The sequence below is a fragment of the Sinocyclocheilus grahami genome, unplaced genomic scaffold, assembly GCF_001515645.1.
Source record: "Sinocyclocheilus grahami isolate Dianchi unplaced genomic scaffold, SAMN03320097.WGS_v1.1 scaffold553.1, whole genome shotgun sequence".
NCBI lineage: Eukaryota > Metazoa > Chordata > Actinopteri > Cypriniformes > Cyprinidae > Sinocyclocheilus > Sinocyclocheilus grahami.
The window spans coordinates 116,092-136,341 of NW_015505732.1; the positions used below are offsets into that span (position 1 = coordinate 116,092).

Sequence of the window (20,250 nt, forward strand, 5' to 3'; positions counted from 1 at the left end):
TTCCCTCAGCGAGAACACTGAAGATGGGTCATGGATGGGTCTTCCAGCATGACAATGACTCGGAACCGCAGAGGCAACAAAGGAGTGGCTCAAGAAGAAGCACATTAAGGTCATGGAGTGGCCTAGCCAGTCTCCAGACCTCAATCCTATAGAAAATCTGTGGAGGGAGCTGAAACTTCGAGTGGCCAAATGACAGCCAAGAAACCTTAAGGATTTAGAGAGGATCTGTAAAGAGGAGAGGATCAAAATCCCTCCTGAGATGTGTGCAAACCTGGTGACCAACTACAAAAAAGTCTTACTTCTGTGCTTGCCAACAAGGGTTTCTGCACCAAGTACTAAGTCATGTTTTGCTTGGGGATCAAGTACTTATTTTACTCAATGAAATGCAAATCAATTTCTAACCTTTATATAATGTGTTTTTCTGGATTTTTTAAAATTGGTATTCTGTCTCAATACGTTAAAATAAACCTACCATAAAAATTGCAGACCCTTAATTTCTTTGTAAGTGGGCAAACTTACAAAATCAGCAGGGGATCAAATACATATTTTCCCCACTGTATACTTCCATGACCCAATATTATTGGGGATCCAATCTTGGGGTTTAAGTGGCTGTTTCAGGTATTGCAGATTGTATTGTATAAGGAAATGATCCCAGTGAGCTGTAATAAAAAAAAGGCTGCTACAAAGGTGCAAGGCATCAAAGTCAGCTTGACAGTATAACTTCTGCTACGGAACATTTATTGCAACATTATTGTGAGAACTGACAAAATAAAATAAAATAAATAATTGCAAAACCATCTATATGACCCTAGTATAAATTTGAGTTCTGCTGGCCTTACACTCCTGAGGCTTAACAAGAGCTTAACACACTCAAACCGGTTAACTGAGATTACTGAATCAGGGCCTGCCTACAACAAGACTTACACCTCTACAAGCTTGATCTGCCCTCTGATAAATCACTAAAGAGGTATCGTTCGGATGTCACAGCAAAGAGTGTTTGTGGTTTTTATAAAGGCGTAATTGCAAAGAAATGGCTTTTTCTAAGTACCCCGTTTTTTCCTTCACTAGATGGAAAGTATGTTGTGCATGATTTCAGTAATCCATCGACTGAATTTCAGATGGATTCCACAGAAAGAAAAGACAGATGGATGAACCATATACTGATAAAAACACCATCACAATTTTAAGTGGTAGTTCAACTGAAACATCGAAAACACAAGTTCACGTCCTTGTCCTCGGGCAAACTGTATCTTCATCAAGTTGCATCTGTTGCAACTGCCAATGCCAAGCTACTGTATAGTCTGAAGGGGTGTTGGTGAATTAGTTGTAAATGTACCTTTCCTTAGTAAATCTCTATCATGTGCCTCATTGATAGACACTTACTGTAAATCAGATTTTTGGAAGGGGTAAAGTGAAGTGACCAGTATATCTGATTCAAAAAGTCTCCATTTCAAACAGTCTATGGTGCCATTAGCTAAAAGCCCTGAGCAGTCTCAAGCAAAATTACTCTTGAGGAAGACCAGTTTGTTCATCTCCTCCGCAGTGACCTGCTGCTTTCTCTTCATAGCTAAGGTCTGCTCGCAGATGCTCATGCACTCTCCATGCACAGCTACAGCCGGTACAGCCAGCAACCACAGCGCTAACCTCGACAGCCTGGGGTATCTGTCCATCACTGAACTCCAGTACTGCAACAGGTCACCTGTGCCATTGAAAAGTGGTTCGCCGAGGTACTGGAACAACTCTTTTCGTACCTGTGGCTCTTCAGCATCACACGATGGCCTTTCCAATCCACAGTCCAGGCGGCCACGCTTGGGTGCTGACGGTCCTTCACTATCCCGCTCGTCCACAGACGTACCCCCAGAACCACCGCTTCCGGCTTCCCTCATATTAGCAGCCATGTCACACACCCTTGAGATAATGTCCTCGTGCTGGTACGCAGGGACTGGCCGCAGCTTCAGCTGTGGATCCAGGATCATTGCGACTTGATGGACACGTTCCACTTTGAAGTTCTCCTTCAGGGCTTCCAGGAAGTAGTGGCAAAGCTTACTGCCAGCACCCGCTTCACCGGCTTTGGAGGTAAAAAGTTTTTCGAGACGGAGGTAGACGGGAAGGACATGTTGGAGCGTGGGGCAGTGTTCCACACTCAGCTCCTGTGCTGCCTGTCTTAGCGGTGCAAGCAAACATGCAAGCGTGCCAAGCAGGTGCTTGTTCAGGCCTTGCAAGAGCGGCACAGTGCTCTTCGAACGGCCATACGCTTCACAAGTGGCCTCAAAGTTCTCGTGAACCTTGAGTAAGGCCTCTGCAACTGCATCCCAGCAGGGCGGTGCGGCAGGCTCTTCCGCAGCTTTCCCTTCATGACTGAAGCTGGTCGTCGCAGCAATGTCACAACAGGTAGCTAGAAGCTCTCCTAGTTCATGGAGCCCCCGTGCTTGCAAGCTGCGGCGACCGAGAACAGCCTGAACCGTGGCTGTTAGAGAGCAACCTGCGCAACGAAGGCCAATTCCGGTGCGACCGCAAAAGGCTAATGAAGACAAGCGTGGCTCTGTCACGTAGACTGTTTGGATTTCTGACATGACAAACTCTGACAGAACATTCTGGACCCAGTGGTGTATCTGGTCAGGACTCTCCCTTAAAGAGGCCTCCTTGAGTCCCAGCACATAGCGTCGGAGTCGCACTCCCTCTACTTGATACGCTGTCAGCAAATAGCAGGAGTCTGGTCCTATAGTCTGGGAATGGCAGGTCACTGCAATACCCAAGGAAGAGTTGGACCCCAGGGCGCAGGTAACTTTCACTTTGACCTGATTGTACATACGGGGGAGCTGTTTTAATGCCAGCGAGCTCATATCTCCGAGGGCTTCACGAATGGAGTAGGCCCCATTACGTGAACCTGTGTCCACCAGGGTCTGCGCAAGCTTCAGGAAGTCTTTGCTGCTGAGGATGCCAAGAAGGCCGAGGTCTACGCACATTACTCTCAGCAAACGTTCAGCCACTTGTTGTCTCTCCTTTTCTGGAAGTAATCTGTTCTCTGCAAAAGCAGAATGAGACACATAAATTAGGCTAAGTTATCTTTACGAGTTAACTGTCTCAACAACTGCAACCCATCATATAATCAAAACCAAAAATATAGTTAAAAATTGCTGAGACGCATACAAGTATGGCACTTTTTCATTTTATGAATCTGTAAATAAAACTCAAGAAGTGCATGCTGTGGATTAATCTGAGCCATCCCTGATTCCCAAATAAATGTAGAAAATCAGCAAGAACATCTGCGTTAATTTACTTTGTAACAAATATTAACTTTGAAAATTGAGCAACCATAACAAAGTTACTAACAACAGCAGTCGAAAAACATAGTAACTGGTTAGCTTTAATAGCTTTAATTTACTGGCCCAAGCAAATAATACACTTAATTGAGTGTGTCGTGAATCAAGTGTGAATGGATTCTGGTAATGCTGGTAGGAAAGAACTCACGAAAAGACGGTACGTGGTTCCTCTGATGTGTCGGCTGAGGAGATTTCCACATCTGCTCCTGTGTAGCCACAGGCGCTTGGCAAGGCTTCGGAGAGTCATCTTTAACATGGTTCTCATTATCAGCTAAAAGGGGATTAAAACAGAAGGAAGAAAGGAAACACATTATGTACTCATTCTTGGGAAAAGCATAGGTATTCAATGAAAACCAATAAGAGAAACTCATTGAGGGGTGAAAACAACTTACAAATGAGAATGATCAATTGATCAAGTTCCACACAGAATTAACAATTTTCAGATTTTCTGAGATGATTTTGACAGAAAATCTGTGGAATTGACCTGAGCATTCTAAAATAGCCCAAGAGGGTCCCCAATGACCAATGATTTTGCATGGCTTTTCCATTAGTTTTTGTTTGGATTTCATTTGAAAGAAACTGAACTTGCAAATTCAAGCCTGTTAAATGTTTTAGTTGTGAGCCACAATTTTGTTTTCTTTTGACTGCAGAAATTTCCAAGACTTTTGTTTGGCTTGAACCTTTTGGAGCTCGTTGACTTTCATAATATGGAGCTAAAACATTTTTTTTATATATATGTCTGTGTTCCGCTGATGAAAACATCATATGAGTTAGGCCTTTTTTTCTTTTTTTTTTCTTTTGATGACAATGGGAACCCTGATAATCAAACAGGTATGCTGGGAGTGTGAACTTGACAAAATGAATGACTCCATGCAAGCCTATGAATAAGTGATGAGTAAAGATGTTCAATTTACTGATCATACAGAGCAAAAAGCACATGCATATTATGCAGTGCTCACATAATGCAGTCTGTAAAAATGTGCCCTTTGCATAAAACTGTTACCCAAGTGGTGATGCAAAGAAATAATGTAAACAAAACAGAGTGAGTCCAAATTTGGATGAGCTCACAGCTGAAAATGTTTTCATTTTCTGGGCTCACTCACCAGCATGGGACTGCATGTGCTCCAGGAGGTTGTTGTAGAACTGGAACTGAATTCCACAGGCTCCACACGTGTAGGTTTCTGGAACACAACGTCCAGTTTCTCTCAGAACACAGAAATGTTCTCATAACAGAGCGTAACCGGCTAGCCTCACATCAGAGCACTACATACAGCTAACAGATTTAGGTCAGCGTCAGGCATTCAGGCTAAAGGTTTTTACTTAAAGGTTTTAACAAACCTGCAAGCCATGCTAATGGCACAAAATGAGCATGAGTGACGTCAGTCATGATTTACAAAAATAAATAATATGGACTATATAAAACATGAGAAGAGTGATATCAAGTGAATAATGAAAAAGGTAAAATGGATTTCCAAAATACATACTCTGAGGGCTGGGACGGGAAGAATAAGTCCGGCTGTTTGGAGTATCTGGAAGACAAATAATTAATGTTATTTTTAACCATGAGTGCACTTCCACGCAAAGCGCAACACTTTATAGTAAAGGTTTAAAAATGAATACAAAAGGCCCTAAAAAAGTATTAGAGCACTTAAAACCTACTGTATCATATTTGATATGCAAATTTCGAAGGCCTCTAAATTATCATCATGATCAAAACTTTACTGAAAAACAATGCACCCAATCTACTACATGCCTTCTGTCATCAGATTTTATACTTTTATACTATTTTAGTTTTAGTGAAGTAAAAGGCCTTTTAGTAAAGTTGTGAATATGTCCACCTTTTGATCGTGGTACATGTTTTTTTTTTTTGCTGTGAAATTTTTGGTGATTTCTATGAAGTAAGTGTAAGAATAACACTTACTGGACGGAAGCACATTAGGTTTACTTAATCTTTTTTTTCATAAAATATGATCATCAGGCTTTTGAGGAACGTTTATTTGTTAATCTCTCAATCATCATTGTATTGCACTGCATCTTACTAAGACATTATTGGGAATCACACAGTGACAACTGATATGTATATACATTTTATGTAAATAGTCTGATGCAAGTTGATCCTATTGATTTACATTACAAACTATCAAAATGTAATATTTTTGACAATATAAAATATCAATCAGCACCTGAACTAAATGTCATATTTGTGCTCATTTTGGGCTTCTGAATCAAACTTGAGTTGTTGTTTTTTTAATTTATGGAATGCGAGATACATATTCTCACTATATCATACTATATGAGCCATAAAAGCCTGATGTATCAAATATGATACTGAAAAACATATATTTTTAGATTTTTTTACGACTTTTTAGATTTCGTTTAAATGTTCAAAAAACTGTTTCATTTAAACAATTGATTTTTTTTCTGATTATCATTTTATATGTCAGGCTTTACAGGGTTAAAAATGATTGAATGTTTTTCATTGGGTACGAAATATAAAAGCAAGCGGCATCTGCAAACAAAATGATGGTAGGCCGACCTTTGTCATCCCTTCTACAGAAAAGTAGGAAGTTTTAACATTTTGATGATACATGTGTATATGTGTGTTATTTTAAATCTTCCATTTGCGGGAACAGGCTCTCATTCTTGTGATGTTTGCCGTGATTAGGGTTAGCGTTATTCTCTGCTCTAGTGCACTTATGCGTTCTGTGTGTTAAACTTCACTGCTGTGGTGGACAATTCAAGCTCATGTTTAAATAGAAGTCTCATTTTCTAGTTTGTAGGGATGCAACTTCAGTTGAAAAGATTAGACCAGTCTGCCAAATGGTGAGCTGTCCTTTCATTATTTAACACATTTATGTGTGGACTGTTTAATGAATCTGCTACAATGCAATACAGCTTTGGCAAATGAAAGTTTGCGTAACAAACTATACAGGAGCGCACAGTGAACCCTCAACCGGTTACGCAAACAGTATTACTCAATTCACAATCGAAGAGGTTACCCATTCATAAAAGGGGTCATTATAGATGTAGAAAGCATTGAAATGTACCATAGAAAACAGTAGAGCCCGACCGATATATCGTTTTGCCGATATTATCGGCCGGTATATGAGCCTGTTCCCGATATATCGGTATCGGCGAATATGCCGCCAATATGAAATTTTTTTTTACAGAACATATAATGCAGATAAAATGCTTGAAATGGTGTAATTTCTTTGTTTGTCCAGCAGAGCGCGCTCCATTGTTTGCTACTGGTGACCTGGATGAAACGCTTTTGAAGCTTAAGTCTATGGAAAACCACTGAAACTTTGAACGGCCACATCTCCGTAACGGCGCGGCGAATCCGCACCAAATTCAGGGGATCCCTTCAGCTCGAGGAACCCTCTCGAACGCGAATCGAGTGTACGTCTAGAGGCCTGCTTTCGAATGAGACCACCCCCGCGTCGATAGCCCCCGGGGTCCGGGAGTTACGGGTGGTTAAAATCCGTGAATGAATGTTCCAAGGTGAAATAAACTTTAACAGAATAAAGCTGAATGGAATTGAATTAAAGTTGAATAAACTTCAACTTTACTGTTCAGTGCACTGATGTCAGACTCATTTTGGATAATAAAGTGTATTGTTAAATGCCCTGCCTCCATTACGTATCTCTGTCACGTCATTATAAGTGTTTGAACACCACATTTGAGTGATCATTGCAAAAAAATGTGTTTATGTATATATATATTCTGTTTATGTATATACTGTATTCTATATATAGTACCAGTCAAATGTGTGGACACATGAATGGGAAAGTGTCCAAACGTTTGACTGGTACTGTACTATAATATACACAAAGAATATCGGCCAATATATCGATATCGGCCTTTTTTTACTCCCTGATATCGGTATCGGCCCCAAAAAAAACATATCGCTCGGGCTCTAGAAAACAGCCTGTTGAATTTCAGTTGGAAACACTAAATGATGACTGTTTTGAAGCAGTCAACCTTGACTAACATTATAAGAAAAATAAAGTGTTGAATATGTGCTCTTTAAGATACATTGTAAAAAATTTAGTAATCTCAAGTGTGAAGACACAGTTTAGTTTTAGCAGAGCGCATTACTATACAAAACCATTTTCCAGTAAAGACATCTATACATCCTTAAACATGATAAGAAGCAAAAGATACGCTTAATTTGAAGGGAAAACAAGTTTATTTTTTCCCGTCATTTTTGGAGGTCGGTCTGCGGAGAGATGCTGCAGAGCTTTGATTATGACAGTAAAATATCACTGTGAGCAAAGGGCAAACACTTTACGAGACTCAAATATCAAAGGTGAAAGATTTCAAAGATTTCAATGTCTCTTACCACTTGAGTTCTGGGAATTGTTGATGTCAGCACGACTGGACTGGCCTGACTGGCTAGATATTTTCCCTTCCATTTTAAGACCGTAATTTCCTTCTGCAAATGCAAAAATCAAAGCAGCTTAAATAATACATATCAGTCAAAGATAATAAATATTGAAATGCTCATTTCGTCCTTCTTAGTGCATCACTCAAAACAAAACAGGCACTTTCCATGAATAGGGAAGAAATGGGATTTTAAAACAATTTCTCTTTGATTTGGAGAAATTAAATAATGGAGAAATTAAATAAAACAAAGTGTTCCAAAAGCAGCGCTTCCTTGACCAATAATTTCATTTAAGCTTATATAATTTTATAACTCCCAAATAATTAGTGCTGGACTTCATTCATTAGAGTGGCAGATTTAATCTATATGGGTGTATCAAAAGCAAAATAGTTTAAAATCATTCTGTTTATTGGGCCAGTTGTCACTCACACCAGTAAGTGTTTATTGCTTATATATTCTTATGATTGCATGGAAAATGCTGTATGCACGTAGGTATTTTAGACCCTTGCTTTCAAGCCCAATTTGGGTACTTTATTCATGGACAGTGCCAACCAACCAAATACAACAATAGTGGTAACATATTTGAGAGTAATGATGGTGATAGGCATTTATAAGCATCACAGACAAGTGATAAATTCTTATATTGCTACATTTCTGGCAATGACTATGCCAATAGTAGAGATAGTCTGAAATGTTTCTAATGCATAAGATTAACCGCCCAACATCTCTCACTGACAATTAATCATAAGTAGCCATAATTAATCATTAAAAAAAGCATGCTTTACTGCAATCAACCATCTCACATCTCCCAGCAAAACCACGACTCTCTAGAAATTCTCATTTAGAATAATCAGTCACTTTGAAACAAACTGAAATTTAATTCTGGTAGCATCGCTACAGTCTCTCTGACCCATTTCTATATTTTCACCATACTTTAAATAGCTTTCAATGTCAAACTCCTCTGCACATCCTCAATGCAGGACTAAGAGATAAATGAGAGGAGAGAAGGACAAATATAATAAGAGAGACTTTACAGCGAACACCTCAGCAGAGCACAATAACAATTTGAGATCATGTACAATTTATTGCAGACAGATTGGGTAGTTTTACAACAGAAATTATGATCATCTTGGTAAATTAAGTTACATAGTAGTTTTGTGAACAAGCTTCCACCATCTCCATATTTAATGATTAGAGCTTCCTTTACTGTGAGTGTCTAATCTATAACTTCTACACGCCTCTATTAAGCTATGAGCAGAAAACTGCCATAAACAATACAAGACACTGGTAATGAAGTGAGAACGTACTCATTGGAGCGTGAAGAGCCACATGTTCCTGATAGGGGTTGAAGTATTTGTACTGTTTTCCACAGTACTCACACGTGTAGCTTCCCGTTTCTGCAGAACACAAAATACAGTAATAAGTCAACATGCAGTTATTGGTCAAAAACACATTACCGCTGATAAACGTAATGCTTCTGAGATTCATTTTTCCATTTGAACCATGAAGACTTATTAGTATCAGATCTCTGTTTCTTAAAGCGGTAGTTCACCAAAAATTTTACAAATTCGGTCATCATGACTCACTCTCATGTTTGTCCATACAATTCAAACCTAGATCCCATTGGAGGGAAAAAAATAATAATCTTTATAGAAATGTACTCAGGTTTGCAGTCACATGAGTTACATGACACAATTATTATTTTTCGGTGAACTATTCATTTAAGCCAGTTATTCTCATCCAAGGGGTCATTATTTAAAGAAAGACAAAATAAGCATTAAAATAAACTTAAATAATCAATATATTTCTTATTTAAATTCAACTCTTCAGCAATATTTTTTTCTCCTTTGAAGAACCAGGGTTCCCACTTTCTTGGAAAACATGGATATATGAAGTAACCCGATTTTAAAAGTGTGCTTTTTAGACCTGGAAAAGTTGTGAAAAAAAAAATAAAAACACACACACACACACACACACACACACGCACATTTTTAAAATGATTATACATTTTTGCATTTATGCTAAGCTCTTAAATATTTTAGAGTGTTCCCAATTCTGCTGAACTTAAATTCTAATAGGTAGAAATTGTGAGTAAAATAATATATATTTAAACATTATCCTTAAAAAAATTTAATAGATAGATAGAGAGAGAGAGAGAGAGAGAGAGAGAGAGAGAGAGATTAGGGCTGGGTAAAAAAATATCGATATCTCGATTATAATCGATTCTCAGTTTTACGAAACGATATCGATTCTTAAATCCCAAAAATTGATTAGTCTAGCCTGTTTTCAGTTAATGGAGGAATATTGGTGGGCACCTCCCATCCAATAAATGGCAATAAGCATTGTGCTTTGGTACTTTTAATATGAAACAAAGTCTCAGATTTCAAATTCTGTCCATTGTATTGCAGTATTCAAACAATAAATGCCGTTCTGGCGCTGTTTTGTGGAGTGATCGCTGTAGCGCCTCAGTTCAGTAAAAGCAGCAGCGCGAGGCGCACGTGAACTGATCATCTCATCCACATTAATACCAGTTTCAGCACAAAATAAACATGACTAAACATCCGAAGGCAAGTTAAAAGAAAGAGTACAACTTTACAATCCATATCCTGTCTCATGTAATCTCTCAATCAGTGTTTCAGCCGCGCAAAGACGTCAATATTACGGCTTGTAAACAATGTCACGTAACGTCACATTTACCTCAGAAAAAAACATTCGGTGACCATAAACTCATTAGTCAGCTAGAAAAATAAACTGTAGAGAGGAGCATTTTGCTAAATATATGCACCATATCATATATTTATTATAAATTTGACTGTTCTTCAAAGTTTAATTTATATTTTTTTATGATAGCCACCATTTAAATGTTTATATATATATAAAAAAATTAACTGAAGTAGAAATATTATTATGTAATTGCAACTTTTATTATAAAAAACTTAAGTGTAATTTAAGCAGTTGTATAGCCTAAACAAATCAGTCAGTTTTAACCTTCAATGTTAAACCTTAATGTAGTACCAACTGACTCTTATGTATATTTTATAGCATTAGTTAAGAGATTTTTTTTTTCGTGAGAAAATTTTGCATGTGTACCAGATATATATCTAAAATAATCGATATTGAATCGAATCGAATTGCAAGCTTGTGAATGAGAATCAAATCGAATCGTGAAACTTGTCAAAACCCAGTCCTACAATATATTATTTTCATATCAAACAATATTGGTATTCATCACAATATTAATTTGCTATTAATGGGGAAGGAAATGCTTTCCACATGTTTGTTCGATCTTGAGAATGAATGTAAACAACTTGTTTGTCCGGAATTAAACTCCACAGAGTAAGATATCTTTTAATTTGGGGCCTCATGAAATCGGTTTCATTTTCCCCTAAATGAAGTGTTTTTTTCTTTTCTGGATTCTTTGTTTTATGATTGCATATGAATTTATCATAAAAAATTGTGTCTAAAAAAATTTTACAAATTCGGTCATCATGACTCACTCTCATGTTTGTCCATACAATTCAAACCTAGATCCCATTGGAGGGAAAAAAATAATAATCTTTATAGAAATGTACTCAGGTTTGCAGTCACATGAGTTACATGACACAATTATTATTTTTCGGTGAACTATTCATTTAAGCCAGTTATTCTCATCCAAGGGGTCATTATTTAAAGAAAGACAAAATAAGCATTAAAATAAACTTAAATAATCAATATATTTCTTATTTAAATTCAACTCTTCAGCAATATTTTTTTCTCCTTTGAAGAACCAGGGTTCCCACTTTCTTGGAAAACATGGATATATGAAGTAACCCGATTTTAAAAGTGTGCTTTTTAGACCTGGAAAAGTTGTGAAAAAAAAAATAAAAACACACACACACACACACACACACACACGCACATTTTTAAAATGATTATACATTTTTGCATTTATGCTAAGCTCTTAAATATTTTAGAGTGTTCCCAATTCTGCTGAACTTAAATTCTAATAGGTAGAAATTGTGAGTAAAATAATATATATTTAAACATTATCCTTAAAAAAATTTAATAGATAGATAGAGAGAGAGAGAGAGAGAGAGAGAGAGAGAGAGAGATTAGGGCTGGGTAAAAAAATATCGATATCTCGATTATAATCGATTCTCAGTTTTACGAAACGATATCGATTCTTAAATCCCAAAAATTGATTAGTCTAGCCTGTTTTCAGTTAATGGAGGAATATTGGTGGGCACCTCCCATCCAATAAATGGCAATAAGCATTGTGCTTTGGTACTTTTAATATGAAACAAAGTCTCAGATTTCAAATTATGTCCATTGTATTGCAGTATTCAAACAATAAATGCCGTTCTGGCGCTGTTTTGTGGAGTGATCGCTGTAGCGCCTCAGTTCAGTAAAAGCAGCAGCGCGAGGCGCACGTGAACTGATCATCTCATCCACATTAATACCAGTTTCAGCACAAAATAAACATGACTAAACATCCGAAGGCAAGTTAAAAGAAAGAGTACAACTTTACAATCCATATCCTGTCTCATGTAATCTCTCAATCAGTGTTTCAGCCGCGCAAAGACGTCAATATTACGGCTTGTAAACAATGTCACGTAACGTCACATTTACCTCAGAAAAAAACATTCGGTGACCATAAACTCATTAGTCAGCTAGAAAAATAAACTGTAGAGAGGAGCATTTTGCTAAATATATGCACCATATCATATATTTATTATAAATTTGACTGTTCTTCAAAGTTTAATTTATATTTTTTTATGATAGCCACCATTTAAATGTTTATATATATATAAAAAAATTAACTGAAGTAGAAATATTATTATGTAATTGCAACTTTTATTATAAAAAACTTAAGTGTAATTTAAGCAGTTGTATAGCCTAAACAAATCAGTCAGTTTTAACCTTCAATGTTAAACCTTAATGTAGTACCAACTGACTCTTATGTATATTTTATAGCATTAGTTAAGAGATTTTTTTTTTCGTGAGAAAATTTTGCATGTGTACCAGATATATATCTAAAATAATCGATATTGAATCGAATCGAATTGCAAGCTTGTGAATGAGAATCAAATCGAATCGTGAAACTTGTCAAAACCCAGTCCTACAATATATTATTTTCATATCAAACAATATTGGTATTCATCACAATATTAATTTGCTATTAATGGGGAAGGAAATGCTTTCCACATGTTTGTTCGATCTTGAGAATGAATGTAAACAACTTGTTTGTCCGGAATTAAACTCCACAGAGTAAGATATCTTTTAATTTGGGGCCTCATGAAATCGGTTTCATTTTCCCCTAAATGAAGTGTTTTTTTCTTTTCTGGATTCTTTGTTTTATGATTGCATATGAATTTATCATAAAAAATTGTGTCTAATGAAATGAATTAATACAACTTGAAATGTAATTAAATGAAAATATAACAGCTAATTAACAACAAGACATTGCATTTCACATGCTGCACAACAAAACTGTATCATTTAAAACATGGATGAAAAAATATCTCGGTTGTATGACATTCCTAATTGAATTATTATTACCTTGAGCAATACATTTTAGTATACAATAGTAATACATTTCTATCACAATTTCTTCAAATTAAACCAGACTTTTATTTTGACGGTTTGTTGTGAATGAGTTTGACGATAGTTTTTCTCAAGTGAAATGCTGGTGAAGTGAGTCTCAGAGCAGCTCTGGAGATGAAGTTGATGTCCTCATATATTGAGATGGCAGACGCTGAAAATACCGTTAGAATCCCATGTGTTTGCATTTGCGTAGTAGACGAAAGCAAAGTCCCTATGAAGGAAAGTCTGTTCACTCGGCGGCCTTTTTTGCAACGGTTTCGAGCAGCTATTTCAGGCATCCAAGACCAAGTCCTATCTACTTGAATGGGAAAAACAGATATCTCAAAAACTGCTTGCCAAACTCACATTTAAAATACATATTTCAAATCAGCAACAAAAACTGACATCAACTGCCACATAAATGTTACTTCTTACACTCAAGTAGAGTTAAAAAAACCAACACGCATATTGCACATCTCAGGACACTGACTGATTCTGTGGCTTTTAGACTAATCAATATCGAGTAAAAATATCCAGAGATTATCATTGTATTCATAGAAATTTGATTTCAATCTTGATATAATGTTTATCGCCCAACTCCTGGATGGAGGTCCCATAATGCCAGCTTCTGACACAACATCAAAGATGAAAGAAAACCATTTTAAGAACTCTTACTTGGTCCCATTTTCGGGTAGGATTCAGTCTCCCCTTTAAGGTCTTCTACTGGTATCACATGGTCATACGGATCTGGACAACACAACAACAAGTCAGCCTTTTCATCTTAAAGCACAGTTGGAGTCTCAATCTTGTATTCAAGACAACATAAAATCACTGGTTCTCCCACTGTGGGTCTTCATAATGATTCCATGTCATTGGTGATAGCAATGTTATAAACTAGTATTTTGTCATTACATATAGTGGAACAGTATTTACAAAGAATGAGATGAGGCTTTTATGAGAAGGATTTGAGGGTATAATGTATCAATAGCTCCTCAAACACCATTTTAGAAAATTCACCTTTCATGTTTTGTAGGATCAAGATCAATCAAGAGAAAGTCTTCAGAGTGTTTTTTTTTTTTTGGTTGGGTTATTGTTCATTAGGAAGGTTTTTGGTCAAAGTACTATTGACAATGTAAAAAACATAGCTTGCTTCATATTTTTCCATTTAAATTGAGGCATTTTCTCCCCACAAATACTGTACAGAACGGGACCTGAAACTTTTTTTTTTTCCCTTTTTCAACAAATGATCAGTGCTCAAGCTTCAGAAAATGTTGACTGTCAATTGAAATGTAGTATGTTGGAGATCAAACGAAATATAAAATGCATTGAGGTTTGCGGTCTTTAAAATACAATATAAATTTTGAATTTTGCAAACCTTTGATTTTGTCAATGTCAAAAAAAATGGGACATGTATAAATACAGTAATATTTAATAGTAGTGCTGTTAAAATTAACGCGTTAACTAACGCATGCAATTATTTTCTTTTTCAGTTTAACGCGTTAAAAATATTTAACGCAATTAACACGTGGCAGAGCTAGGGTTGGCCACCCCATTCACAACTGCTGCTTCGGTCTCTTTTTTTCTTGACGAATTGCGTTTTTTTAGATGCAGAACGTCTTTACGAGCACATCAAATCAGAGACTTTTCAGACATGCACTCCAACTTCGCTTCAGTGCCAGGCGCTAGACAAACGAGTGTGGAAAATATACAGGTGACGAGGAGCTTCAGTATAACAACAGTGAACTGTGGTCAGATGAGATGTTGTCAGGCCATATGTCAGTAAAAACCAATTTTCCAGTCCTGTCAGCCGATATACTGCGCTCATAGCACGTGCTCTTCAATGAATGCACAAATGCACCGGCGCTCGCTGTAGCCTGTATTATTTCATAATAAAGTGCAAAAGAAACGACGAGCATGCAATGTCATAGTTAGGTCGTCAGTTAACTCATAAAGTTACCAAAAAGGCAATTAAAGCTGCCTTAAAATTGTGCATGTATGTAAATATTTGTTATATGTGAGTCAGATTTAAGAGCATGTCTCTTTCAAAACTGTCCTGGAACAGCCCAGCACTGTCTCCCTCATCAACACACCCGATTCAACTCGTCAGCTCATTAGCAGAGACTCTGGGTCAGAATAGATAAAGAGATGCGTGTCAGATCCACGTCATGTTCAGCAGCAGCAGCTCTTAAAGCAGCCAACATAACCTAATAACCAGCTGCTGTGATGTCTGTTCATCAAAGAACAAAAGAAAAAAGAGCAAATCAATAACTTTTGTAGCTTTAAGGATTCATCTATATTTAATTTAGAATTTTGTGTTTGATTACTTTATTCAATTTCTGTATATTTAATGTTCTACTTGCTGAAGGGCACAGGTAGCTAAATATAATATATATTATAATGGGTTTATGTGAAGTTAACGTAAATTAGAAGCTATTTTTTAAAGTCTAATAAATGTTAAAATTTATAGTTCTCAATTATACTGTAATGCTGAATGACTATAGCCAATGGTTAAATATTAGGGAAAAAATTCAGAGAGGCATCAGTAATATTGATACTTGCCTCAGTCATAAAAAAGATGCCATTAAACAAATATAAAAAATATGCTGTCGTTATGATGTTTCTACATTAATTTGAAGATTGAATGTGAAATTATTGCAAAAATAAAGTATATTTAAAAACTTAGTGTTAGATGGGATTAATTGTGATTGCAATTAATTAGTTAATATTAATCGATTGACAGCACTACTCAATGGTTAACTAGTTATAACTAAACTAAACAAAAACGTTTGCTTGATCCAAGTAATAATAATGCATTTTTTGAAATGGGTGAAAAGTGTTAACATAATATTTAAATTAGTACCCCTGTTATTAGTTTATCAACAAAAAACATTGAATTTCTGCTCATAAAATGTTAAAATAAATAATGGGAGTAAAAGAATTGCGTTTTTTTAGATGCAGAACGTCTTTACGAGCACATCAAATCAGAGACTTTTCAGACATGCACTCCAACTTCGCTTCAGTGCCAGGCGCTAGACAAACGAGTGTGGAAAATATACAGGTGACGAGGAGCTTCAGTATAACAACAGTGAACTGTGGTCAGATGAGATGTTGTCAGGCCATATGTCAGTAAAAACCAATTTTCCAGTCCTGTCAGCCGATATACTGCGCTCATAGCACGTGCTCTTCAATGAATGCACAAATGCACCGGCGCTCGCTGTAGCCTGTATTATTTCATAATAAAGTGCAAAAGAAACGACGAGCATGCAATGTCATAGTTAGGTCGTCAGTTAACTCATAAAGTTACCAAAAAGGCAATTAAAGCTGCCTTAAAATTGTGCATGTATGTAAATATTTGTTATATGTGAGTCAGATTTAAGAGCATGTCTCTTTCAAAACTGTCCTGGAACAGCCCAGCACTGTCTCCCTCATCAACACACCCGATTCAACTCGTCAGCTCATTAGCAGAGACTCTGGGTCAGAATAGATAAAGAGATGCGTGTCAGATCCACGTCATGTTCAGCAGCAGCAGCTCTTAAAGCAGCCAACATAACCTAATAACCAGCTGCTGTGATGTCTGTTCATCAAAGAACAAAAGAAAAAAGAGCAAATCAATAACTGTTGTAGCTTTAAGGATTCATCTATATTTAATTTAGAATTTTGTGTTTGATTACTTTATTCAATTTCTGTATATTTAATGTTCTACTTGCTGAAGGGCACAGGTAGCTAAATATAATATATATTATAATGGGTTTATGTGAAGTTAACGTAAATTAGAAGCTATTTTTTAAAGTCTAATAAATGTTAAAATTTATAGTTCTCAATTATACTGTAATGCTGAATGACTATAGCCAATGGTTAAATATTAGGGAAAAAATTCAGAGAGGCATCAGTAATATTGATACTTGCCTCAGTCATAAAAAAGATGCCATTAAACAAATATAAAAAATATGCTGTCGTTATGATGTTTCTACATTAATTTGAAGATTGAATGTGAAATTATTGCAAAAATAAAGTATATTTAAAAACTTAGTGTTAGATGGGATTAATTGTGATTGCAATTAATTAGTTAATATTAATCGATTGACAGCACTACTCAATGGTTAACTAGTTATAACTAAACTAAACAAAAACGTTTGCTTGATCCAAGTAATAATAATGCATTTTTTGAAATGGGTGAAAAGTGTTAACATAATATTTAAATTAGTACCCCTGTTATTAGTTTATCAACAAAAAACATTGAATTTCTGCTCATAAAATGTTAAAATAAATAATGGGAGTACCCATTTAAGTAATAAGTAATGGTACCCAAAATAAGTAATGGTACCCATTTGTACCCATTTTTGTGGAAAGTGCCTTGAAACATTACTGAGTGATTTACATGAAGATTTGTGATCGATTGAACAGCAGCCATGTGTTTACTGACACAAACAAACAAAAACTAAAAAATTAAAATCACACACAGTTTGGATGTATTACAAATCAAGGGAATACACAGCCTCACCATCAACTGCATGGAGGTCTCGGTGCTCCTGAAAACAGCTGTAGTACTTGTATTTTTTCCCACATACGTCACATGTATAGCGGAAAGAACCTGGATTAGAAAACAAAGACTTGTATGAACAGCAACTTGAGAGATCATTATCTGACGAGATGTTGGGAAGAACTCTAGTCAGCTTTTTTCCACAAAGTTTTACCCACTTAATTTAGAAAATTCCAGGTCAATTACACAAAAAATCTGCCCCATGAATAAATGCTACTCACTATTGATTCCCAGAGATGCTCCTTCTCCAGAAGCAACAGCCTCAGTCTCTGGACAGCAAGAAACCACACAAAATACAGACACATATATAAATAGCTAATGAAATATGTCAAATTTGATGATTCTGGTTATGATTTGGATTTCAGCTCCTTAATGATTCCATTCCAGTTCAGCACTTTTAAGGAAGCATTCATCACCCAATAACTAACCTACACTTCCATTCCAAAATAGAACCTATAGAAACTTTTTTCCAGCTCAGTGCTCAACCTTTAGAACATGTCAACTAAGATGTAATGTGTTGGAGATCAAACTAAACTTTGATTTTATATGAGGTTTTATATGATTTATACAAAATATAAATTTGCAAACCTCAAACTGCGTCAATATCAAAAAATGGGACATGTCTAAAAGCAGTACCATTCATAAACCATAATAAAGAAAACATTAGATTGATTCGAGTAGTAATAAAATAATGGTTTTTGAAATGTGTAAGAGGTAACAGCATTACCGTTAAAGTCATAGGAGACCAATTTGTATTCTGTTTGTGGAAAGTGCCTTGAAACACTTATTCAAGGTTCATGATCTTAGATCAAAGATTCATTAACTGACTCATACGAGTCATTTGTTTCTGAATCTGATGTTCGGTGTTGCATGTTAACCAGTCAAGACAATGCAATGGAAAGACGTGTTGTCTGTTTATTATCACCATATTCTTTCAAAGTGCTCGGTCACAACTCAGCTAAAACTATTTAATTTGCCGTTCTGAATACAAACTAGTTTATGACTCTCAACCCTACAGAACTTACAAGCATCTTATTCAGATTCAATAGGTCAAGACGTACCTGTGTGAGCTCGGACATGTGTCTGAAAGCAGTTGTAGTACTTGTACTTTTTGCCACATACTCCACAAATGTAAGAGCCTGTAAGAGAAAGGACAGAAAAAGGAAATATCAGACAAAAGCATTTCAAGTGTTAGTGAGGTGCAAAACGTGTCAACCCCCAATGGAAAGGGAGAAGGTGGAGACTTCAACTTGACAACACAGCACATGCAATGTCTTCCCCCCACCCCAACATATTAGTACATACAGATATTAGGATTGACATTTCACCACAAAATTCCTATTATTTTGTGCGGAAAAAGTAAATATATATTTGTATTCACTGAATGAATAAAACTATTACTATTAATAAAATTAATTCATCAATAAAATGTATTTAATTAATAGAATCAAGTTCATGTAATTAAAGGGGAAGGGAACCTTATCCTCACAGCACAAGCATTAAAAATTGTAAAGTTTCATCTGTTAATATTAGTTGACATGAACTAACAATGAACAATAATTCAACAGCATTTATTAATTAATGAATTAAAATTACAAACCTCAGTGCACAATTTGCCACACCACAAACTGTCAAGCACATCTTACCAGCAAACATACACTCGTTTTCATCCTTCTCTCCACTCTCTGAGGCAGAAGTCTCTAAACTAATCCTTTCCAATCATCCGACTACTTGTCCGCTTGATCCTATTCCATCTCATCTCCTTCAAGCCATTTCTCCTGCCGTTGTACCTGCACTCACTCACATCGTTAACACATCCCTTCACACTGGTGTTTTTCCCTCAACATTTAAACAGGCTCGTATAACCCCACTTCTTAAGAAACCCACTCTTAACCCAACTCATTTAGAGACCTACAGACCGGTTTCCCTTCTACGTTTCATTGCAAAAACACTTGAACAAGTTGTGTTCAACCAAGTCTCAGCCTTTCTCACACAGAACAACCTCCTGGCCAGCAACCAATCTGGCTTCAAAAGTGTACATTCAACCGAGACTGCCTTGCTTTCAGTTGTTGAAGCCCTAAGACTGGCAAGAGCAGCTTCCAAATCTTCTATACTTATTTTGCTGGATCTGTCTGCTGCTTTTGATACGGTGAACCACCAGATTCTCCTGTCAACCCTATTGGAAAATGGCATCTCAGGAACCGCACGCCAGTGGTTTGAGTCTTACCTCTCAGATAGGTCCTTCAAGGTATCTTGGAGAGGTGAGGTGTCCAAGTCGCAACATCTAGCTACTGGGGTGCCTCAGGGCTCAGTACTTGGACCATTTCTCTTCTCTGTCTACATGGCATCACTAGGTTCTGTCATTCAGAAACATGACTTTTCATATCACTGCTATGCTGATGACACTCAACTCTACCTCTCATTCCATCCTGATGATCCGA

The 20,250-nt window shown here is 36.4% G+C and overlaps 1 protein-coding gene across 1 annotated transcript in view; it reads right to left on the reverse strand.

Moving 5' to 3' along the window:
• Positions 1 to 532: 532 nt before the first annotated feature.
• The window catches only part of LOC107556027 (zinc finger protein 618-like), a 52,140-nt gene continuing 32,422 nt past the window's right edge, over positions 533 to 20,250 (reverse strand). The window contains exons 4-13 of the mRNA XM_016238997.1: positions 18,871 to 18,948; positions 18,031 to 18,078; positions 17,771 to 17,860; positions 13,945 to 14,016; positions 9,015 to 9,104; positions 7,666 to 7,758; positions 4,808 to 4,852; positions 4,427 to 4,504; positions 3,472 to 3,594; positions 533 to 3,025 (exon numbers count right to left, since the gene is read on the reverse strand). Of these exons, the coding sequence (XP_016094483.1) occupies positions 1,494 to 3,025; positions 3,472 to 3,594; positions 4,427 to 4,504; positions 4,808 to 4,852; positions 7,666 to 7,758; positions 9,015 to 9,104; positions 13,945 to 14,016; positions 17,771 to 17,860; positions 18,031 to 18,078; positions 18,871 to 18,948 (2,249 nt within the window). The 3' untranslated portion in view covers positions 533 to 1,493. The remainder of the gene's footprint in view (positions 3,026 to 3,471; positions 3,595 to 4,426; positions 4,505 to 4,807; positions 4,853 to 7,665; positions 7,759 to 9,014; positions 9,105 to 13,944; positions 14,017 to 17,770; positions 17,861 to 18,030; positions 18,079 to 18,870; positions 18,949 to 20,250) is intronic.